The 22980-nt window shown below is 57.8% G+C and overlaps 3 protein-coding genes across 5 annotated transcripts; 2 read left to right on the forward strand and 1 right to left on the reverse strand.

Moving 5' to 3' along the window:
- Positions 1 to 4075: 4075 nt before the first annotated feature.
- On the forward strand, positions 4076 to 5086 carry NPBWR2 (neuropeptides B and W receptor 2). The gene has a single exon (XM_065919651.1). It carries the CDS (start codon positions 4076 to 4078, stop codon positions 5084 to 5086), a length of 1011 nt encoding a protein of 336 aa, XP_065775723.1.
- A 5025-nt stretch (positions 5087 to 10111) lies between these two features.
- OPRL1 (opioid related nociceptin receptor 1) lies at positions 10112 to 19513 on the reverse strand. 3 transcript variants are annotated; one of them, XM_065919654.1, is made up of 3 exons: positions 19503 to 19513; positions 10734 to 11089; positions 10112 to 10635 (listed from the first exon to the last, which is right to left on the reverse strand). In XM_065919654.1, the coding sequence occupies exons 2-3, from the start codon at positions 11077 to 11079 to the stop codon at positions 10112 to 10114; spliced, it is 870 nt and encodes a 289-aa protein (XP_065775726.1). In that variant the 5' UTR covers positions 11080 to 11089; positions 19503 to 19513. The 3 variants fall into 3 exon arrangements, with proteins under 3 accessions (XP_065775726.1, XP_065775725.1, XP_065775724.1); XM_065919653.1 differs by lacking the exon at positions 19503 to 19513 and adding an exon at positions 15635 to 15852; XM_065919652.1 differs by lacking the exon at positions 19503 to 19513 and adding an exon at positions 15620 to 15852.
- A 1521-nt stretch (positions 19514 to 21034) lies between these two features.
- Positions 21035 to 22759, forward strand: LKAAEAR1 (LKAAEAR motif containing 1). Its single transcript, XM_065919160.1, has 4 exons — positions 21035 to 21125; positions 21970 to 22370; positions 22490 to 22612; positions 22700 to 22759. Exons 1-4 carry the CDS (start codon positions 21035 to 21037, stop codon positions 22757 to 22759), a joined length of 675 nt encoding a protein of 224 aa, XP_065775232.1.
- Positions 22760 to 22980: the final 221 nt, after the last annotated feature.

Genomic DNA, 22980 nt, shown 5'->3' on the forward strand with positions numbered 1-22980 from the left:
GAGGGCTGGTGCCCGGGGAGCCGTGGGCCTCCTTTCTATGCCCTGCTTCTCAGCATGGGGTGGGGCGGGTGGGCAGGGCAGGCTGGGGGCCCTCAGAGCACACCCCAGCTCAGGCTGTCCTTCAAACCCCCACATTCTGAAGGCTTCGGACAGGGTGGGCGCCCACGGCTAGCTGGACTCTGGACCCATTCTGACCGACCTTCCCACCCCACCCGACTCCCAGGCCAGGGCTCCTGCCCAGGCCCTTTGCTCCCCCAACCCCTCACCCGACAGACCTTCTCGGCCTGAGGACCTGACCCGCCCATCCTCCCCTCTTCAAAACTCTCAGGAAGGCCAGAGCCAGTGTCCCCAAAGGGGGAACTAAGGCCCACCCCCCAGCAGGCTTCCTTCAGCCCCATGCCCCCAAGCAGAGCCCCCGCAGCCCCGTGCCTCCCAACGTTGACCTGCCAGGCCTCTCCTACCTCCTTGATTGCAGCACAGGTATCACCTCCTCAGCAAGACCACCCTGTGTATGGACGGCATCTTTGCCTTCTTCCTCCACTAGCTCCTTACCTCTGATTACACCTGCGTTGCACTTGGCACTTCACGCTGTTGTTTACAGCCTCTCCTGCTAAAGGGTCAGCCCTGGGAAGGCAGGCGTGTTCCCCGCCTGTTCACTGCTCTTTTCCTGGACAAACACTTGAAGGGCAGATGAATGACACTGGGCCCAGGACTGGGATATCCGCGAACTGGCTAAGCAGAGCCCCCAGAGGACCCTAGCCCTGTCCCACCGGCCCTGAGCCCAGGGCATCCCTCCCAGCCTGACCCAACCACCGAGCGTGTCCTGCCCCTGGGGCGGCTTGGTGCCCATTGGTGCTGAAGCGCTGAAGAAGGAGAGGCAGCCGGGCACCGAGTTCTCTCTCTGCTTCCCTGGCAATGAGCCCAAATCACCTGTCTCTTCTCAGTGAGCCAAGCCTCCCAGATACCTCCTGAGAGGCAGCACTACCTGCAAGGCCGTCCTCTGAGCCCTGAACCTGACAGCAAGAGAAGGGACGGGCCTGGGCTCCAGCCCCGGGCATCTGCCCCCACCCACCGGGCCTGCCCGGACAGAGCCAAGCCCAGGTGGCCAAAGCACGCACAGAGGCACGCGGGGGAGCACACACTCGCCTCTGCCTGAGGACACTGATGTGTGTGTGTTAAGTGCATGCATGTGTATGTGTGCATGTGCGCACACGTCTGTGTGGCATCTGTGTGTGTGCGGTTTGTGCGTGTGTGTGTGTGTCTGTGTGTGCATGTACGTGAGATGACCCGTCAGGGTCGGGTGGAAGGGGCTGCCACACCAGGCGAATGTCACACAACTGAGAAGCTGCTGGACTGAACCTGCTTGTGACCTCACACTGTCTCTGGTCTTCCTGCTCTCTGACCACACGGGGCAGGGTCGGGGCGGGGCGGCCGCACCCCCTCCCTCCTCCCTTACTCCTCCTCCCTTCCCAGAGGGTTGGTGGGATGGTGGTAGGGTTCGCAAGGACCTGCTTCTCCCCACCCACAGTGAGCAGCTGTACGGAACACACACACAGCCCGCGCAGACTCCCAAGGGCTCCCACCGCCTGGCCCGGCCCCCAGCTCCCAGCCCCCAGCCCCCTGAGACCAGGCAGCCACCTCCCCTACCTCTCCCTCCACAGCCTGAAAGCCCTCATAGGCTGACTGAAACAGCGGATTCATTTCTGAAAATGGAGCTCCTCTCCCCACAGAGACATGCACACAATGTCTGACCCACGTGCAGAAAAAGCCCCCTGCTGCTCCAAGGACCCAGAAGTAGAGGCTGGGGCACCCCTCCCCACTGCTGTACCAGGGGATGAGGGACTTGAGTGATGGGCAATCGGGGGTCCCCATAGCTGCAGGCCTAGTGCCTCTTCCTCAACCCCTCAACCCCTACTACCCCAGGCCCCCCCACCCTCTCAGCTTCCACCCTCAGCTCACCTCAGATGTGACAGGCTAGGTGGGGAGCCAGAGGCCCCCAGCACAGACTCAGGAGAGCAGAGGTCAGACTGGGAAGAGTTCAGAGCCCCAGACCAGCCATTCACTGGGGGTTGAGCGGGGACCCCAGAATCGTGGTTGCTCTCAAGGAGGCCAGAGCCAGGGTGGGAAACGGCCAGGGAGGCGCCCCTGGTTCTGACACCACTGTGCCTCCAGCAGCTTGAGGGGAGACCTGCTTAGAAACCTCAAGTCTGGAGCAAGTTTGGGGTGGCATTCAGTGACCCACAGAACTGGGGCAAAGAGGAGGGGCCTGAGGGTGGGAATGCCCACCACAGGCCCAGGTCACAGGCCCAGAGGGACCACAAGTCCAGAAAAGGGAGCAGGCCTGCCAGGGTGGGGTGATGGCCTCGAAACCCTGCAGGCCACCAGGCCTCCCTGAGCTGGCAGCTCACAGACCCTTCGACCCAGACGTCTACCCGAGGAATGACCCAGGCAGGCACTAGGTACTGTCACGAGAGCAACATCACGGCAAAAGCGCAACCAGAGACTGCCCAGCCATCCACACGCCAGACTGTCAGGTGTGTCCAGCAGAGAAAGAAAAGCACAGAGTCGGCCGGGAAAGAGACGTGAAGCAGAGCAACATGCAGGTCTCACCACCTGAGCAGGGTCCTGGGAGCCCCACTGGTGACAGCGGGCCTCTCCGGGAGGGACTGTCTGCAGCCCTCCCCACTTGGGAGGTTTTTCACATGCACATGTTCTTTTAACAACACAAAAGAGGCTGCGTTGTGTGCGGGCCACAGATTCTATACACATGTGAAGGCCCACAGAACCCCTGACCCCCACACCCAGCCAGGGACCTAAACAGACTCTCTCAGACACAGGTACAGAGATCAGCACAGAAATCCCACACACACAGACATGCACACTCACAGGGTCAGAGATGAGACCCACCGAGATACACACACATACAGGAAAGGGTGCCAAGGCCCACGGGGACCCACAGAGACACAGATGTGCTCATAGGAGCCCGCGGGCCCACCCATGGCAGGAGGCCCCTGCAACGCACACCTCCCGACACACATGCCCACTCGTGCACACACACCCCAGGGCCGCCCACTGGGGAGTCCAATCAGACAAGTGAGCCCCACAGTGATCCTGGGAATGAGAGCGCTGCCTCGGCTCCCCTACCCAGGGCTCCACAAAAGCCAGCCCCAGCCGGACCGCCTTCCTCCCCACTCCTTCCCCTCCTCCCCTTTCCCCTCCTCCCTCCCTCCCTCCCTCCCTCCCTCTCTCTCTCCCTCTCTCTCTGATGCAGCAGCGCTGCCAACAGGCTAGAGACCTTGCGGGAAGCCAGTTCCTGCTGAGGCTGCCAGTGAGCAGGTCCTGAAAACTCCCCAGGTGGTTAAGGACGGTCTGGGACCCTGACAGGCGTCCATCGATGGAAGCCACACCTACCCCCTCCACCCTTGACGTTGCCTGAGCTGGCCACCACCAGTGCCCACCAAGGACACCAACTTCCAGCCACGTGTCTCCGAACAGGTCAGTGACAAAAAGTGCAAGTCACACGGGAGGGTCTACAGTGTGACTGGGAGGGCACCGCTCCAAGGGGGCCAGGGGTATACTGGGAGGTGCATTATCCAAAGGTCTGCCTTGACTTAATATAGCTTGTGCTTTGGGGTATGGCTGGGACAGGGGCTGGGCTGGAGGGCAGACCCAAGCCCTCCCTTCTGAGGGATGTGGTCAGCAGGGGCCTGGGTGGGGGCAGATCAGAGACCACCCTTCCCAGAAGGGTTGTCAGCAGCTGCTTTCTGCAACACGGATGGGGCTTGGGGAGGAAGCTTGATCAGTTAGAAGCGCTGCCCAGGAGGAGGCACCCCTAGCATCCACCCAGGCTCTCTGAGGCCACTGGACAGGGTAGAGAGAGACCCCCATGACCTGGCAAAGGGGCCACAGTCTCGGCCAGAAAACTTGAGGCACATGTTGTTCTCAGCTGACAGTCAGGTTCCAGAGATTCTGGTTCTTTCTTTCTCAAGATCCAGCCCAAGGAGGCCGCTGCCCAGAACCCCAGCTTGGAAGCACCTCCCACCTTCCAGGGCACAAACCATTACAGCCTTGCCCCATGATGGAGGCCACCGGGCTGGAGGGCCTGAAAAGCACAGGCTCCCCCTGCCCAGATAGCACAGGCACCAGCCTCTCATGGGACAATGGTACCAGACACAATGTCACCTTCCCCGAGCCGCTGCCTGCCCTCTACGTGCTGCTGCCGGTGGTATACTCTGTCATCTGCGCCGTGGGGCTGGTGGGCAATGCAGCCGTCATCTGTGTAATCCTGAGGGCGCCCAAGATGAAGACAGTGACCCACGTGTTCATCCTGAACCTGGCCATCGCCGACGGGCTCTTCACGCTGGTGCTGCCCACCAATATTGCTGAGCACCTGCTGCAGCGCTGGCCCTTTGGGGAGGTGCTCTGCAAGCTGGTGCTGGCCATTGACCACTGCAACATCTTCTCCAGCGTCTACTTCCTGGCCGCCATGAGCATAGACCGCTACCTGGTGGTTCTGGCCACGGCACGCTCCCGCCGCATGCCCCGGCGCACCGTCCGCAGGGCGAAGGTCGCCAGCCTGTGCGTCTGGCTGGGTGTCACGGTCGCAGTGCTGCCCTTCCTCACCTTCGCAGGCGTGTACAACAATGAGCTGCAGGTCACGAGCTGTGGGCTGAGTTTCCCACGGCCCGAGAGGGCCTGGTTCCAGGCGAGCCGCATCTACACGCTGGTGCTGGGCTTCGTGGTGCCCATGTGCACCCTCTGCGTGCTCTACGCAGACCTGCTGCGGAGGCTGCGGGCCCTGCGGCTCCACTCCGGAGCCAAGGCTCTGGGCAAGGCCAAGCGGAAGGTTAGCCTCCTGGTCCTGGCTGTGCTGGCTGTGGGCCTGCTCTGCTGGACACCCTTCCACCTGGCCTCAGTTGTGGCCCTGACCACAGACCTGCCCCAGACGCCGCTGGTTATCGTCGTCTCCTACGTGGTCACCAGCCTCAGCTACACCAGCTCCTGCCTCAACCCCTTCCTCTATGCCTTCCTGGATCACAGCTTCCGGAAGAGCCTCCGCACCGCATTTCGGTGCCAGGGGGCATAAGCGCCCCCCCCCTCATGACTTGCAGACAGTCGAAAGGTTCCGTGCCTTTCAAGGACCATTCCACTGTTCACCTCCCATCATTATTTCCTCCAGACAGAGAGAGTAACACCCATGAAGGCTGGCCACTGAGCCTGCAGAGATGGTCATGGACCTTCTAGACCTGTGACTTTGCACCCTGGACAGTCAACTGTGGGGATTCAGGTCTGACCGAAACCCTCCCCCCACCCTGCCTACCCCAGGAGATGATCCTGGCACAACAGATATCCTGGAGGACACCTCGGGCAACAAAGCCAGGTTGTTGTTCAATTGCTCAGTCGTGTCCAACTCTTTGAGACCCCACAGACTGCAGCATGCCAGGCCTCCCTGTCCTTCACCATCTCCCGGAGCTTGCTCAAACTCATGTCTATTGAGTCGGTGATGCCATCCAACCAGCTCATCCTCTGTCGTCCCCTTCTCCTCCTGTCTTGAATCTTTCCTAGTGTCAGGGTCTTTTCTAAAGCCAGGGGTTGCTGCAGAAGCCAAAGACACGAAGCCTCCTCCACATCGAAGGAGGCCACGAAGCTCTCACAGCCCAAAACCCAAGTGGCGTTCCACCATGAGGCCTGTGCTGCACCCCTTTCTGGCCCCCAGATCAGGTTTCAGGGCCCCCCAAGCACCCCATGCCCCTTGTGCTTTTCTCACCATTGACTGTGACTCCCTCCTGTCCTGCTATGGGACCCGAGGCTCTTCTGCCAGGACTTCTGGACCCCACCAATAACAGGGAGCATCTGTAACCTAGAAGGGCTGGCACCTGGACTCTCCTCCCTGATGTGTGGCCTGAGGGCCAGACTTGTGTTGAGTTTGGAGATGGAGTGGAACACTGATGGACTGGCTGCTCAGAGACCATTTCTGCCACTGGGGAGGGGGACAAGGGCAGGTCTCTGAAGACAGCCTTGGTGGGCCTTGGCCAAGACCCCCACTCTTGGCCCCAAAGCCCCCAGGTGCTCCCATGCCTGGAGCTCCAGCTTTACCATTCCGTGAGTTGCCTGCCTGGAACCCAGTAACCTGGGCTCTTGTAAGGCCTCAGGTTGGCTTTGGTCCTTGGGACATGGCTCTGGCCGGTCTGTCCAACTGGCAAGCAGGACCCACCTTTCAACACCCCATGAGGCGGCTACCAGGGTGCATAACCACCTCCCCCAACCCAGGCACATGGAACAGCTCAGGCACACCACCCCCCACCAGCCTGAAACAGGTCAGCGGCTACCTCCATCCTCTCATCTTCCTGACCACACCATATTAGCAAGCTACTGCTTGATGACAAAATTTCCCCCCAAATTAATAGCTCAGAGCAACTCTGCTTGCTCACAAAGAATGTGGGTCAGGAATCCCAGGGCAGCTCTCAACTGGTTCCAGTTCAAGGTCTCTCCTGGGATTTCAGGCAGGACTTCAGCTGAGGACCCAGTCACCAGAAGGTTGAACTGCGGCTGGAGAAGCGGCTTCCTCACAGGCCACTGGCAAGGGGCCTCACTTCCTGGCCAGGTGGACTGTCCACAGGTAGCTCGGGCATCTCCCAAACATGGCACCAGGTGGGTCTCCAGGGCAGCATCGGAGAAACAGCCAGGGGGAACCTCCACACCATCAAGGCCTATCTAGGAAGCCACTCCGCTACTTTCTGCTGCTTAGAAGCGAGTCCGCAAGTCCCCCCACACACACTCGGGGGCTGTGACCTTCTCCAGCCTCTCCAGGAAGAACCAGCTGTTCTCCAGGAAGACCGGCTTCCTCACAGCGTCGCAGTCACACCTCTCCAAGCAGCAGCCGTAATTACCTCGTTTGCGCTCATCCTGCGCCCCGTGAGCTCCTTGAGAGGAGAACTGAGACTCCCACACCCGAGCTGAGACCCCAGCGGCGCAGCAAGGTGTAAATGCGCTCGGCGGGAACGCGGAGGGCGGGGGCGGGCTGTAAATGCGCTCGGTGGGAACGCGGAGGGCGGGGGCGGGCGTGTCTGCGGGAAGGCGGGGGGGGCGGGACACAGGGGAGGGGCGCCGCGCGAGGGTCCCCAGCAGAACATCACTGGGGGGGGGGGGGTGTGGGCGGCAACCAAGCCTCCTCAGCGGACCCCACACTCTTAGTTCCCCGAGGTGGCCCCCCGACTCCCACAGCCGAGGCGGGCAGATCGGGCCGGCCAGGCGGTCCACAGGCCCCGCCCAGCTGATGGGAGGGAGGGTCTTCACGCCAGACACCAAGCGTGGGGGAGCCAACCAAGATAGAGGGAGGGGAGAGTGAATTACAGACCCCCGGGGAAAATGCCGCCCCCCTCCACGGTGAAGCTAGAGACGGGCTGGGGAGCGGAGAGAGGGTGTCCCCACGCTCTGGGCTCCTGGTCGCATAGAGAACTGGTCCTCTCCTCCAGCCCCCAGACACCCCCCACACACCCCCACTCCACTGCTGGGCAGGGCCCGTGGGTGGAGAATCCGCGGGCCACAGCGCCCCTGGTGGTCAAAGTCCGGAGCGCCAGGTGAGCCCGCAGCTTCCCGCGTCCAGCCATCAGCTGACCCTTCCCCAGTCCCGCCTTCCCCGATAACCCCGTGAGGAGGATTGCGGTCCCTTCTGCGCAGGCAAGGAAACCGAGGCTCGCAGAAGACGGGGGGCTGACGGTACCCAGCTGGTGGGGGCGGGGCAGGGACCGGGCGGAGGTGCGGATGCAGACTGGGGGAGGTTGGGAACGGGGTGGGACTGGAGGAAGGCGGGGGAACCGAGGTGAGGTCGGGGTGCAGGTGGGGAGAGAGAGCGAGCCAGAACCCCCCCCTCCCCTTCCGAGGTCCCTTGGGCTCCTGGACCGGCCCCTCAGCGCCCCCAGGACTGGGACGTGGCGTGGGCCTAGTAGGCAAGATCAGCGCAGCTTCCAGGTGCCCACCCGGAGCCAACGCCTCTGCCGCGACCTAAGTGCCCCCTCGCTAACGCCCACCGAGTAGCTCCTCCCTCCTAAACTTTACTTTGTTGCTAAAATTTTGTGTTAACCTCAATTTACTTGTCATTAAAACATACGTAAAACCGGACATTAGCCCCTCTGCCCGTGTCCAAGCACTGCCATCCCGCCCTGTCTCTGACAGGGTTTTCTGCCCGAGGGTCAGCCCGCGTGGAACTGGGCCATTGCAGGGACCAGGAGGATCTCTGAACCTCAGGGCCACCAATCAAACTACCTTGGAGCCACCTGAGGAAAGGGGAAGGGGCGAGAGTGAGGTGGGGGTCTGCTAAGACTAAATGCAGGTGAAGAGAACCCGGCTCCCTGTGGGGAACCACCCACCAACTCGATCCACGGAACCGCACTGGCTGCAGGGGCACAGAGTCAGTGCTTGTTTGGGGAGAAACTCTGTGCTGAACAGAAGGAGACAAGTCCCAGCACATCATGAATTATTCAACCACTTCCCAGGGTGGAGGCCTCCCAGGAAGACCGTTGTCACACACAGAGCCTGGGCAGGTGAAGAGCAGGTTGGCGTCCCATGCCCCAACCCCAGAAAAGCCACTCCCAAAACCCCCCGCAGGGTCAGAAACACCTTGTGGGCAGAGTGCTCTGACCAGCATGCAGGGGTTTATTCTGACCCTCTGTCATGACCCTGGAGACAGTTCAGGGCAGTTTACATGCAGGGGAAATCACACTCTCAGCATGCACAGATACACGGAGAGATGTCACACAGGCATAGACTGACACATCTTTCAGCGCTGGCGAGAAAATGCCACAGTTGTAGTGGCTCTGGTCCTCCCAGCCTCCTGCTGCTGGCGGCACAGAGAGGCCCACCCTCCCCAGGAACAACCCCACAGGGCCCAGGACCCCAAAGCAGGAGAGGCCAGTCCAGAGTCAGCGCCTCCCCCTCTCTGCCTCGGGTTCATCTGGCCAGATCTGTAGCTCAGTTGGCAGGTGTTTCAGCAGCCAGTCTGCATGAAGAGCCTTTGCCAAGTCACCGACCTATGGGCTTCATCTACAGACCAGGAGGGTGCTTCTCTAGGTGGCCATAGTGGGTAGGGTCCCCTCGGCCCGGATAGTCCTTGCAGCCTTGCTCAGGTGGGCCCACCAAGCCCCAGCTCTCCTACCAGCTCTGCCTATGAAACTGTACTCTGACTGGGCACTGCTTAAGACAGTTTGTAACATCAGGAAGGTCCCCCCCCCCCCCCCCCAGACAACTGGAGGCCTGAAAATGAAGTAGTGGTCAGTCACTGGGGATGCAGAGCAGAACCTGGCCCACTACCATCCTTCCAAGGCCATCAGAACAGACAGGGCAGAGGGTTCTGCAAAGCCGCTGACCTCAGATGGAGTCTGAAACGAGGGATCTGAGAGGGAGGCTGAGGGGGGCACAGGCACTCTAGAAAGATCACCGCAGAGCCATCCCCACTCCCTGCAGCTGAGACCAGGCACAGTGGCTGCTCCACAAATGACAAAGGCCTGCAGTGGTCCTCCTGGTCACCTTGCACATCTGAACAGCCATGTGTGCAGTGCAATGGTTTGTGTGTTCTGGAAGAAAGAGGCTTGCTGAGACACCTCTGAAGGAAGTTCTACTCTCAGAACAAGTCCCACTGCCCGGGGATGCCCACTGGACTCTCCAGGCAGTCCCATGCCTGTCCGGCTGCCCAGAGGAGACACTGCAAGGCTCCTAGCATACAGCACACAGCGTGAGGGCACATGGGTCTGTACAGCTGCAGTTACACCTCCAGGTGTGTGTCCATCCACAGCAAGATGTTGAGGGAGAGACCAGAAGGGTCCATGAGGCTTGACAATGCCAGCACACCTCTGGCCAGGCAGTCTCACCAGTTGAGTCCATGCATCCGCCCCCCTGCCCTGCACTAGTAGGACCAGGGCCTTGAGGGCGGCCGTATTGCTCTGACCTATCCCATGATGGCAGCAGACCCTCCGAGGCCACAGGGCAACCCAAGGAGGCTGGTAATGCACAGTAACAGTGCGTCAGCCTAGAGAGCGGTGACCTGTGTGAGCTCTGTGTTGGGTGTGGATGGGCTCTGCGGGCTGACAGGCACCATGGGCAGGTCCACGCCTAGTCATGCTGGCCGTGGCACCGTCTCAGAGGTCTTGTGGGCGAGAGCCACATCCTTGGCAATGCTGCGCACGCGGTCGGACACCTGCATCTCCCGTCGCAGGGTTGATGCACAGCAGAACTTGCGGAAGCAGGCTTTGAAGTTCTCATCCAGGAAGGCATAAAGGATAGGGTTGAGGCCGCTGTTGACATAGCCAAGGGCTGTGCAAAAACGCAGGATGGCCACCGCGGTCTCACTGCCCGGCTGGACACCCAGCCCTTGGACCAGCACGAAGACCTGGACAGGCGTCCAGCAGCCCACGAACACTGCCACCACCACCAGCACCAGTCGCGTGATGCGCCGCAGGTTCCGGTCCTTCTCCCGGGAGCCTGAGAGCAGGCGGACGCCACGCAGCCGCCGGATCATCAGGCTGTAGCAGATGGAGATGATGAGCACGGGGATGATGAAGGAGAAGAGGAAGATGCAGATGGCAAACACGGGGCCCCAGTAATCCTGTGGGGTGGGGATCTCCACCAGACACTCGATCTCTGCAGGAAGAAGGACGGAGTCAGGGCAGGTGGGCAGGGAGGGAGCCACCGAGAGCCAGGGCAGCAGGGAGCTGGGGAGGAAAGGCCGTTGCACTGACCTTCATCCTCAACCTGTGCAGAGCCCATGATGGCAACAGGAACACCAACAACAGAAGCCAGGGCCCAGATGGCCACGTTGACGGCCTGGGCCTTGCTGGATGTCCGGACGTCGAGGGCACGGATGGGGTGGCAGATGGCCACATAGCGGTCCACACTCATGGCAGTCAGCGTGAAGGTGCTGGTGAACATGTTGTAATAGTCGATCGCAATGACTGTCTTGCACAGAGCATTCCCAAATGGCCAGAAGCCCAGGAGGACATCTGTGCCCTGGAAGGGCAGTGTCAGCAGCACCAAAGTATCTGCCAGGGCCAGGTTAAAGATGTAAATGTTGGTAGCTGTCTTCATCTTGGTGTGTCTGCAGAGAGGACAGGAAAGAAGGCTTCATTTGGCCTACGAGACCTGGCAGCAAGGGGCAAGGGGCCCTTCTTCTTGGCCGTCACAGGGGGCAACCACTCTGACCCCTGTCAAAATGTAGGCTCCTGGGCCCAGCCCAATGACATGGAGCCTGGAGGCAAAGATTTTAACAAGCTTTTCAAGTACTTACAGTATACGAAACAGTTCACAACCTAAAGACTGGTCTGCCTTGGAAAAGATGGGTGTGTGGGCAGACAAGTATATGCCTGACCCTGCATGAGAGCACAGGAAGAACTCATAAGAGAAAGAACCTGTCCTCCTCCCTTTCAAGCCTACCCCAAGACCCTTCTTGGACCAAAATGCTGGCCTTCCACCAAAGGTTTCCAGGGACTCCAGAATCTGTAAGAACACACCAAACCAGGCCTCACTGTTGCTTAGCAACCGAGACAGAAGATGTTGACAGTAAGGGGATGGAGCTAATGGGGTCTGGTTGTATCCAAGAACTTGGCACAGGGCTGGGGAAATTGTGGGTGCTTAATATCTGCTGAATGAATTAATAGTTCTGATAGTAGTGATGATAGTAGTGTTGATGATGGTGGTAATTATGGTGGTAGAGATGGTGGAGATGGTGGTGATAATGGTGATGATGCTGATGGTGGTGATGGTAGCTGTGGTGGTGATGGTGGTTGTAACGGTGATGGTGGTTGTGGTGGTGGTGGTGATGGTGGTTGTGGTAGTGGTGGTGATGGTGGTGGTGGTGGTGATGGTGGTTGTGGTGGTGATGGTGGTGGTGATGGTGGTTGTGGTGGTGATGGTGGTGGTGATGGTGGTTGTGGTTGTGGTGGTGATGGTGGTTGTGGTGGTGATGGTGGTGGTGATGGTGGTGGTGATGGTGGTGGTGATGGTGGTCATGGTGATGGTGGTCGTGGTGGTGATGGTGGTTGTAATGGTGATGGTGGTTGTGGTGGTGATGGTGGTGGTGATAGTGGTCGTGGTGATGGTGGTTGTGGTGGTGATGGTGGTTGTAATGGTAATGGTGGTTGTGGTGGTGATGGTGGTGATGGTGGTGGTGACAGTGATGGTGGTGGTGACGGTGGTGGTGGTGATGGTGGTTGTGGTGGTGATGGTGGTGATGGTGGTGATGATGGTGGTCATGGTGATGGTGACGGTGGTGATGGTGGTGGTCGTGGTGATGGTGGTTGTGGTGATGGTGGTGGTGGTGGTGATGGTGGTTATGGTGGTTGTGGTGGTGATGGTGGTGATGATGGTGGTGGTGGTGATGATGGTGATGGTTGTGGTGGTGGTGATGGTGGTGGTGGTTGTGGTGGTGATGGTGGTGGTGATGGTGGTGGTAGTGGTAGTGATGGCAGTGGTGCTGCTGCTACTACTCTTACTGGTGGCAGTGATGGTGGGGGTGATAGTGGTGATGGTGGTAGCAGAGGTAACAATGTTCCATGTCAATTAGGCTACCATGAACGAATCTGGGGTTTAGTTCTGCATCTTAGAGAGGGATTAAGAATAATCCCAAAGAGGCCTAATTATGACAGAATAACAAAGATAATGATGATGGCAGATGCCTGTGCCAAGTTCTTCATTTGAGTTTTCCTCATTTAAGATTTCAAAACTGCTAGTTTGATGCCCACCCTGTACATAAGGATATTCAGGCTCAGAGGATCTTAATGGCCTTCTCAATGCCTTAGGGCTGATGAAAGGAAAAGTGGGTCACAAGAGCTAGGAGACAGGCCTCAGACAGTAGAAAAGATTTGCCAAAAACACACCTGATACAGGACTGCTAATACTCAACAATGAGAGGTAACCTGGTTAACAAATGGGCCAAAGACCTTAACAGAACCTCACCAAAGAATATACACAGACAGCAAATACGCACATGAAAAGATGCTCCACCTCATATGTCATCAGAGAAATAGGAATTAAAACAACAGTGAGATATCACCACATACCTATTAGAATGACCAGCATTTGGAGCTCTGATCCACTAAATGCTGTTGAGGACATGAAACAGTACAGCCACTTTGAAAGACAGTTGGTAGTTTCTTACAAAACAGTCTCTTTCCATAAGATGCAGCATCACCTACTCTTTGATGTTTACACAAAGGAGTTGAAAACACACCCAAATAAAAACCTACACATGGATGTTCACAGCAGCATAATTCCTAGTTGCCAAAACTTGGAAGCAACCAAGATGTCCTCCAGTAGGTAGATGGATAAATAAACTGTGGCTTATCCAGAAAATGAAATATTATTCAGCAATAAAATGAAATGAGCTATCAAGCCATGAAAAGACATGGAAGAAACTTACATGCATATTGCTAAATGAAAAAAAGCCAATCTTAAAAGGCTACAGACTGCATGATGCCAACATTCTGGAAAAGGCAAAACTACAGAGAGAGTAAAAAGATTAGTGTTTGCCAGGGGTTGGGAGGTAGCAAGGCTGAGGAGGATTTTTAGGGCAATGAAACTATTTGGCATGATACTATAACTTTAGATAAGTGTGCAAGCTCAGTCATGTCCGACTCTTTGTGACCCTGTGGACCGTAGCCCAAGCTCCTCTGTTTGTAGGGTTTTCCAAGCAAGAATATTGGAGTGGGTTGCCATTTCCTTCTCCAGGGGATCTTCCCAACCCAGGGATCAAACCCACACCTAGGTCTCCTACATTGGCAGGCAGGTTCTTTTACCACTAAGTCACCTGAGAAGCCCCATAATTGTAGATCCATGTCATTATGTATTTGTCCAAACCCACAGAAAGTATAACACCAAGAGGGAAACCTAAGGCAAACTATGAATTTGAGGGAATTATGATGTGTTGATGTAGGTTCATCAGTTGTGAAAATGTCCTATTCTGGGAGGGATGTTGATAACGGGGGAGTTTAGGCCTGGGGACCAGAGGGCAGGGACTATATGGGAAACCTCTGTACTTTCTGCTCAATTTTTATGTGAACGTAAACTCTTCTTAAAAAATTGCCCTTAAAAAAGAGCAGGGCCAGGCTTCCCCGGTGGCTCAGTGATAAAGAATCCACCTGCCAGTACAGGAGACATGAGTTCAATCTCTGATCAGGGAAGATTCCACAAGCCACGGAGCAATTAACCCTTGCACCACAACTATTGAGCCTGTGCTCTAGAGCTCAGGAGTTGTAGCTACTGAGCTGTGCACTGCAACTACTGAAGCCCACGCACCCTGGAGCTCATACTCTGCAACAAGAAAAGCCACTGCAATGAGAAGCTCATGCTCCACAACTAAAGAGTAGCCCCCACTTACTGCAACTAGAGAAAAAAGTCCGCGCAGCAATGAAGACCTGTTACAGCTAAATAAATGCAATTTAAAAAAGGGACAAACCCACACTCAGATGCCACATTCACCCACAGCAAACCCTCCAGCCACAAGAGGCACGTGAGTCTGGTACCACGGTCTCAGCAGTGAGGGAGGGGTGGCTGCTCCTCACAGGTCTGTGTCTGAGTGCACAAGTGATACACACCAGCACATACAAATGTACAAGGGCATGCTCAAACACATGCACACATATGGACACAGACACAAGGGCATGTGCACATGTACACTTGTGCACTGTGTGGCACACTCACCTGTGCACACATGCATGTGTTCATGCTCATTCATGTCCATGCTCACACATACAAACGTGTGATCACATGTATTGTGGCCATGTACACAGATGCATGTACAAGGTGCAGTACACACTCATGAGTATGCACACACCCAGATGTGCACACACTCTCATGCATGTACTCATGAACACTCACATGCTCACACATGCATGTACACATATGCACAGACATACACATGTGTGACCCCATGCAGTCCCAATGCCATCCCCACACATTGTTCCCACCCTGTCCCCACACTCTCCCCCATGCCCTTACCACTCCAGTTCCCCATGCTGTGCCCTCACGCTGTCTCAGCCATCCTTCCACGCTGCCCCCACACTGCCCCCTGTGATGTCCCCACACTGTCCCCTTATGATGTCCCCTAGCAGCCTAGCTGCCACTCTTGACCCCACAAGCATTCCCATTCTGGGCACCAGCAAATGCTGGAATCGGCCCAGACATCAGCAGTAAACTCAGCCCTGGAGCTGGTGGAAGGGGCTTCGTGCACCTGCCCTGGCATGGGCCCTTGACCACACCGACAAGAGCTGCCTCCTGAGATCACTGGGGGGCCCATGAGATACTAGCGCAGCAGCTTGGCCAGGAGCTTGGCCCCTGGCTGAGACCTGGAAGTCATCTCTCAGGAGTCAGGGTGACACGCCATCTGGGGCAGATGGCACCTCCTCCCACACTCAGACTACCCCCTCCCCATGCCAGGCGCCTCCACCCTGAGGAACTGAGCACCCAGGGCCTAAGGACTGACCCTGCCCAGTGACAGGGTGGCCAGGAACTGAAGGGGGAGGGGTAGAGCTCCCCTGCCAGGCCCACCCAGAGCAGGCCCTTCTCCATGCCCCTTGCAGCTGCCCAGGACTCACCTGCAGGAAACTTGGGGGAGGGGGGACACCCAGCTTACCTGAGGATGACGTACATGACGAGACAGTTCCCCAACAGCCCCCCGATGCACACAGCCAGGTAGAGCCCCACAATGGTGACCTTGAGCCCAAGGGGCAAGAAGGCGCCGTGGCTGGCGTTGAGCAGCAGGTGGGGGGGCAGCAGGCTGTGGTTGGCGCTCAGGAGGGACAGGTTGCCCTGCAGGTGCTCCTGGTAGAGAACCTCCCAGAACGGGGCAGGGAAGAGGGACTCCATGCCAACACCCGCACAAGAAGCCCCAGTCCCTGGGAAAGCACAGGGACACGTGAGCACAGCACCCCGCACCTACCCAGCCCCAGGCCACAGACATGGAGACACACGCATGTGCACACACACACACACACACACGGAGGAGCAGCTGGAGACATGCAAATGTGTATGCCCAGACAGGGACACACAAACACAGGCGACATGTGCACACTCAGGGACACAGTCTCAGCTGGCCTGCGGTTCTCTCATGGTGTGCGTGGAGGCAGTTACACCAGGGACAAACGTCTACCCACAGGGGCTCACGGACACGTAGCACACACACACACACCCCCAAACCCACCCTCGTGCACATGCAGGCACAAGAACAACGAAGACACACCCAAAAACACCTGGAACACAGGACACAGGGCAGCCAGCGCAGGGCCTCCACCCGCCCCTCCCCAACCCTGCCTGAGAGCCGCAGCCACCCTGGGTCCCCTCCACACCAGCCCTCAGCAGCTCAGCCTTACCTCGGTGACCTCCGTGGAAGCTGGGACCCCAGAGACCCTGACTCCCTTGGCCAACAGCAGAGCAGGGCTCGGAGCGCCTGCCTGAGTCAGCCCTGGGTCCGGATGGGGCTGCGGCTGCCGCACAGTGGCAGCTGCTCCTGCTCCTTCTCAGACGCCAGACCAGACGCAGCAGCCTGGTGCGGAGCTGGGGGAGGGGAGGAGGCTGCGGCTCCACCGCGGGAGGGGCCGTGCAGGCTGGAGGAGGGGGCCCCAGGCTGGAGCAGGACAGACGCGAGGACCAGGGTACACCCTCAGAGAGGAATACCAGAGCTAGGCTTGGACACATGGACACAAGAATACAGCTGCACCCAGGAACTCAGACACACACACACAAAGACACACAGGGACTTGGAGACAGACACACAAGGACACACAGAAACATATGAAAACATGGAACAGAGACTCAGGGGGACGGACACAGACAGACAGACACAGTCCCGTCTCACACAGAGACAGGGCCTTGCGTGGACTTGGACCTGCCCTGGCTGGAGTTTGGTGCCCAGAACACTGCCCCTCAGCTAGGCTCCCAGGGCTGGTGAGCCAAAGTGGGCTGGCAGGTGGGGGCCCCTGCCCAGCCACTCCCTAGCAGATCAGAACCTCATAAACAAGCAGGATGTCTGACTGTCCAGTGTGCCCCTGGGCCTCCTGTGTGCCAAGCCCATCATGAGCACAAGCTCGTCCATCCCCACTACCCCTGACCATTGCCCTCACCATCACCTTTGTGCCCACAAGAGAAGTAAGCCTCAACTTCTCAGCAGTATGAAGCCACCTGTCGAAGTGGCAGAGATAGGGTTCAAACCCAGGTCTGTCTGCCACTTGGAGACCCACCAAGGGCAACTCTGCCACAGCTGAGTCCCAGAGAAACATTTGGGCGTCATTCCCTCACAGCCTGGGTCCCCAGCACCCATACCACTGAACATGCCTCCTTCCCAGCACTGGGGTCACATGTCATATGGGTGACCCCTGAGCAGAACTGTCAGCCCTACCCAATCATGGGGTCGTTCTTCCTGCCCAGGCTCTGCCCACACAGCCCAGACCCTGCTTGGAGCATGTGTCTCTAAGAATGGGGACCTGGTTGCTAGGCAACTGGCAGCAATGTTGCTAGGATACCTGGCGAATCAGGAGAGGACAGAGCAGACAGATACCCTAGGACTCAGCATCCCAAGCTGTCCCAAGATCTCTCTCTGGATCTTCACTGCAGTCAACTCAGGGACACGTGTGGAGACACAGGGCACAACCACAAAGGCAATCAGGACACAAGACTCACAAACACACACAAAGATGCCCACACAGGCACCAAGGGAAAGGTACAGACACAGTTACGTGCTCAGAGATGCACAGACATCTCTGACCCACAAACACATGGACCACAGCCACGCAAACCCACACTAGGGTGCATGTGAGGCACATGGTAGACACGGGAGAAGCAGATCAAGGCCTCAGACACCCCCGGGACACATACATGCATCACATTCTCCAGGCGAAGCTTGAAGCCCTTGGGAGCCCAGCAGGGCAGGAAGCCAGGGGGTGTCAGCCTCCTGCAGGCTCCCCAACTGAACTGGGCTCCCCAAGGTCTGAGCAGCCAATCCCCTCCCACCCCTCACTGTCTGGGCCCACCTGGCCGCCTGCTTCTGGAGATGCATTTCCTAATGGCCTTCAGCCTGAGGGAGGGGGTTGAGCTAGAAGGCTGCTGTGAGGCTGAATGTGAGTTCCGATCTGGATAGAACTCCCAGGAGGGCGAATCAGATAGAGAAAGCATAGATGGTGGTTTCAGGCTGACATCCGGCCCCTCACGGGCCGTCTCAGTCCAAGGACAGGTTGGTGGGTGGCCAGGCTGGGGTGCTGATGACATCCCCTGGAGATGGCAGCCCCCCAGCGCTGGACCCTGGTGTGTTCTCACAGAGGGGGCTGGCCCAGGAAATGGCCTCATCTTTCTGGACCCCTGCATAGCCAGGATGAGACACAAAATGTATGTGTCATAGGTGGGGCAGCAAGGAACACATGTGAGCACTTGCATCAAAGCAAGACAACCCCAAACACACACAACACACGCAGGCAAAACAAAACACACAGGGGCATCAGGGACAGCCCAGGACACACAGCCTCCACAAAGGACAGCACCGATGTCCACAAATGCAGTGACAGCCTGACCAGGGCTGCTCTTGGAGGTCACAGGCATTTGGGGCAGGACACAGGTCCCAAAGTGCCGCGGACACCCACAAACACCTCACTCTTGCACCAGGGACCCAGGCCCATCAATGCCAGATGGCACACTGCTGCCCCTTCGTCCCCACATGTCTCGCCACCCCTGAGCAGGGCACAGGAATCAAAGCACAGTTGCTGGCAACCTCCAGGGAATTCAGCCATCCCCAGGGAATTCAGCCGTCCCCAGGGAATTCAGTCACCAGACTAATTGTGCTGTTAAAAGGTAAGAGGATTTTCATAATTCTGGGCTTCTTCATAAAATATTACTTTTTCCTTGTGATCTTAACTTCTTAATGTTTGCATACAGTGACAGAGAATTGTAGGTTTGTGATATGTTAAATTTTGCAGCCATTTAATAACACTTATTAATATTATTTCAAAGTTTTATTTCCAGGCCCTGGCATTGATCCGCATGCCCTTAGATCTCAGCATTTCCATCTGCCCGTGACAAACACAAGACCTGGATACAGAAACAAGCAGGAGATGTAGCAGGGTATCTCACAGTGGCTGGCCCAAACAGCGAGAGCACCTCCCATTCCAGGAGAGTGGGGAAGATGGTGGAGAAGCAGGAAGAAGCTCCACTAAGGAATGTGAGCTCTGCCAGCATATGGCCCCTCGGGAATCAGGAGGAGAGGGTGTCAAAGGTTCTTAGTCCTACAAAAACAGAGGGAATCCCTTCTTGCAGGAGAATGTGCCCATTCCCCACACCCCACATCCACACCATAACTCCCACTCCTACAAGCCTCTTCCCCCTGCAGCCCCCTGGCCTGGACCCAGGGAAGCTGAGAAGAGGGCCCAGACTTCTGGCTCAGAGAACTCCCTCCTGGGGGAGCACCAAGTAAGGGCTAGAGGTGGTCCCACCTGGGTTTCATATATCCAGAAGGCCTACCTGAAGGAGGCAGCCTGCTAGGTCGGCCTGCCTAAGCCCTCACTGCTTCTTCTGGAGCCCAGAGACCTTTGTCTTCAAAAGCCACCAGGTGTAGAGTCACGGATGTAGAAAACAAACTTGTGGTTACCAGGGAATAAGGGGGGAAGAGGGGATAAATTGGGAGATTGGGACTGACAGGTACACACTACTTTAGAAAAAAAAAGTAGACATATGTATATGTATAACTGATTCACTTTGCTGTACACCTGAAACTAACACAACACTAAATCAAGTTCATCCTTAAAAAAAAATGTTTTTTTTTAAAGCAGCAGCAGCAGCCCCCAGGTGAAGCTGAATCCCAAGGCCTAGTGTGTTTGTGTTAGTCGCTTAGTCGTGTCTGACTCTTTGTGACCCCACAGACTGTAGCCCATCAGGCTCCTCTGTCCATGGAGTTCTCCAGGCAAGAATCCTGGAGTGGGTTGCCATTTTTTTCTTCAGGGGGATCTTCCCAACCCAGTGATTAAACCCAGGTTTCTTGCATTGCAAGCAGATTCTTTACCATCTGAGCCACCAGGGAAGCCCTATCCTAAAGGAATCAGCCCAGCAGCAGGAAGGGGAAGGTCCCAGGGACAGCTTCTCATAACTTGGGGGTGGGAAGGATGGACTGTTTCTATGCAGCTTCAGGAAGGGGGTGGATGGCATGCCAGCTCTGGAGATATGGGGCTACCGAATCAGAGCTCACCCTCTCACCGGAAGCCAGAGCAAACTTTCAAAAAACAATGGGAACGGTCAACAGCCTCCTTCCAAAAGGTCAGAACCCCAGCTGAGACCCACCCCCACCAAAGCCAAGACAGTCCCTCCCCTCAGAGGCTCAGGTCATGAGCTCCCAAAAAGGCACCACCCACGGGCCCAAGTAGACAACCAGGAGTGAAAGGGAGAGGCATGTCAGCACCGTGGGAACCACCAACACGTGAACAAATCATGGACCTAATGCACTAGTTCTGGTCTAACATAAGCTGGAATGAGTCCATGGATTAATGAATCCAGAATAAACTGATGAGTGCATGAACAAATTAAACAATCAAATTAAGTGAATCAGTTATAAAATGTCATGAAACTCATAAATACATAGATAACAGGATTCTAGGAGCCAGGACCCAGAGATTCAGAGTTCGTCAAAGCCTGAGTCTTAGTCTTAGACCCCTAGATCTCAAACTTACCCGGGGAGAGGGGAAAACCCCGTGTTCTGCTGTGGGAGGCCTCTAGGGCCATGCAGAGGGGAAAAGGGCTCAACTTGGAAGGTCTCCTCAGAGCTGCGCCCCTTAACCCCAAAACTGGCCAGTAGACAGCTCTCCAGCCAGGAAGCTGAGCCCACAGCCCGTGGAAGAGCGCCTCTGGGGCTCCTCGGAAAACGAAGAGCCCGCACTCTGTCTGGAAAAGCTGGGGTCATCTCCCCCAGCGTCCTTACAGCTGGGAAGTCCCTCAGCGCAGGTGTCCAGGGAATCTTCGTTCTTGGACCAAGGCTCCAACTGCGCACCTTCCGAGGGGTCGCCCCACCCCCGCTGGCATGGGGGAGGGGCGGGTCTCCTGGTTACCAAGCAACCGCGTCAACAAGTCCCTGAGAGTCCCGGCCGAGTTGGAGGTTCAGATCCGAGAAGGTGACGGGATGCAAGGGCTCCGGGCACTCCACTCTCCGCTGCTAAGGATGGGGTAGGGGAGGGAGCGGCCGTCAGCCCCTGTCCCAGTGTGGCCCGGGAGCTGGCCTGGGGTCTGTGCGATGGGCTGGGTGAAGAAAGGTGCCCTGTAGGGACTTCTGGGTGTTTCCCTTTCCCACCTCGTGGGCCCTCCCTCCCCACCCCCCATCTCCTCCCTGGGCTCCACTCCTTTACCCCATCTAGACCCAGAGGGGACAGGCTGGGAGGATGGCATCTCCCCCACAGCAAGCCAGCTGTCCATTGGACTCTGAGCCTCCACCGCACACAAGTGAGACCTCCCAGAGACAAACTGACCCACATAAGAAAATCAAACACACACACACACACACATCTCCCAGAAAAGCATGAGTCGTCTGCTCAGACACAAGGAAGACCCACAACCTGTATCTTCAGTCCCTAACAGTAAAACAGAGGGGCCTAAGGCCAACGCAGGTGGCGGGACTAAACACAAAGAGGGTCCGGCATGGGGCGTGGCCACCAAGCCTCACCCAGAGCAGTCTCAAGCAGTCTCCACCCCTGGGCAGTGCTTGAGGTCAACTCAGGGGTCTCAGCCTTTTCTCAGTGGACAGAGAAACAGCCCCAGGGCAGGAAGGGAGTGGATCAGAAAGTTCTAGACTGAGCTGACCGGGACGTGTGCGAAGTTGGGGTAAAAGTGCAGAGATAGAGGTCCAGGCCCTAAAGTGGGTTCCGCAGGGTCCAGAGGGGCCGGAGCTGGGCGCCCAAGGTGGGCCCAGGTCAGGCCAAAGGGGAGGGCGGCAAGGGCTGGATGTTGTCTTCCCTCCACAAGGCTCAAGGATGCAGCCGGAGCCAGCGAAGGAGACCGGGAGGAGGGGCCCGCGGGAGCGAGCGAACAAGGGCGCGCAGGGAGCAGGGCCCCGCGTGGGGCGCGCCCAGGCGGAGCCCCCCAAGCCGGGCTGGGCCCTCACGCTGGAGGGACTGGCGGCCATGCGGCCCGCGCAGCGCCACAGCCACCTGCTCTTCGGCGACCTGCTGGAAGACGTGCGCGCGACCGCTTGCCTCTTCCCGTGCGAGTCAGCGGAGGTGGGGTACCGCATGCCGGACTCGCGTGCGTGGACGCTGCCGCTCGAGCCACCCGCGCAGCGCCAGGACCGGCTCCTAGGCGTCCTTAAGGCCGCCGAGGCCCGCGGCCGAGTCCGCGCGCTCCGGCTGCGCTATGCCCGCATGCGGGTGAGGCAGGGACGGGGCCTGGGCGGGGGGACTGCCGGGACGGGAGCGCTACAGGCCAGGCGGGGCACCCGTAGTCGCTAAGGCTCCGCAACAGCCCGGCCCCGACCCCGATCCCGCAGGCGGAGGAGATCTCGCTTCTCATTCAGAGCCAGAGGTCCGCGCGCGCCGCCATCCGGCTGGAGCTGTTCCTGCCGCCGCAGCTGAAGCCCACGAGGATCCCAGACCCCCTGGACCGGCAAGAGGTGCCCGCGAGCCCGGGAAGGGGCGGGAGGGAAGGCCTGCCCGCCCGCCTCCCCGCACACCGGGCCCAAGCCCATTTTCCCCCGCAGAGGAGGCGCGTGGAGACCATCCTGGAGGAGAAAGTCCACGACAGCATCTTCCCACGTTGACAGCGACCCCACAGCGCGAAACCGCGCCCCACCCTCCTAAATAAAGTCTCATTTCCCAACCACCCCCCGGTCTCTACGCTTCCCCTCTCTAAGTCCCCGGGCGGAGGGAAGTCCGGGTTAGGATAGATGCTGGGTGTCCCACATCCTATGTCACAGGACATCACGGTACACAGGATGCGGCTCCGCCAACGAAGTGGAAAGGTGCAAATAGGCGGACATCA

The sequence above is a fragment of the Muntiacus reevesi genome, chromosome 2 (genome assembly GCF_963930625.1).
Source record: "Muntiacus reevesi chromosome 2, mMunRee1.1, whole genome shotgun sequence".
Lineage (NCBI taxonomy): Eukaryota > Metazoa > Chordata > Mammalia > Artiodactyla > Cervidae > Muntiacus > Muntiacus reevesi.

Bases quoted from the DNA above. Each gene is read 5' to 3' on its own strand.
- LKAAEAR1 (XM_065919160.1), top strand. From the start codon at position 21,035: ATGGGGGAGGGGCGGGTCTCCTGGTTACCAAGCAACCGCGTCAACAAG. The intron at 21,126-21,969 runs GTGACGGGATGC...TCCCTCCACAAG, and splicing joins GGAGGTTCAGATCCGAGAAG to GCTCAAGGATGCAGCCGGAG. The intron at 22,613-22,699 runs GTGCCCGCGAGC...TTTCCCCCGCAG, and splicing joins ACCCCCTGGACCGGCAAGAG to AGGAGGCGCGTGGAGACCAT.
- OPRL1 (XM_065919652.1), bottom strand. From the start codon at position 15,852: ATGGAGTCCCTCTTCCCTGCCCCGTTCTGGGAGGTTCTCTACCAGGAG. The intron at 11,090-15,619 runs GTAAGCTGGGTG...TCCTCTCTGCAG, and splicing joins GTCATGTACGTCATCCTCAG to ACACACCAAGATGAAGACAG. The intron at 10,636-10,733 runs GTCAGTGCAACG...TTCTTCCTGCAG, and splicing joins TGCACAGGTTGAGGATGAAG to AGATCGAGTGTCTGGTGGAG.
- NPBWR2 (XM_065919651.1), top strand. From the start codon at position 4,076: ATGATGGAGGCCACCGGGCTGGAGGGCCTGAAAAGCACAGGCTCCCCC.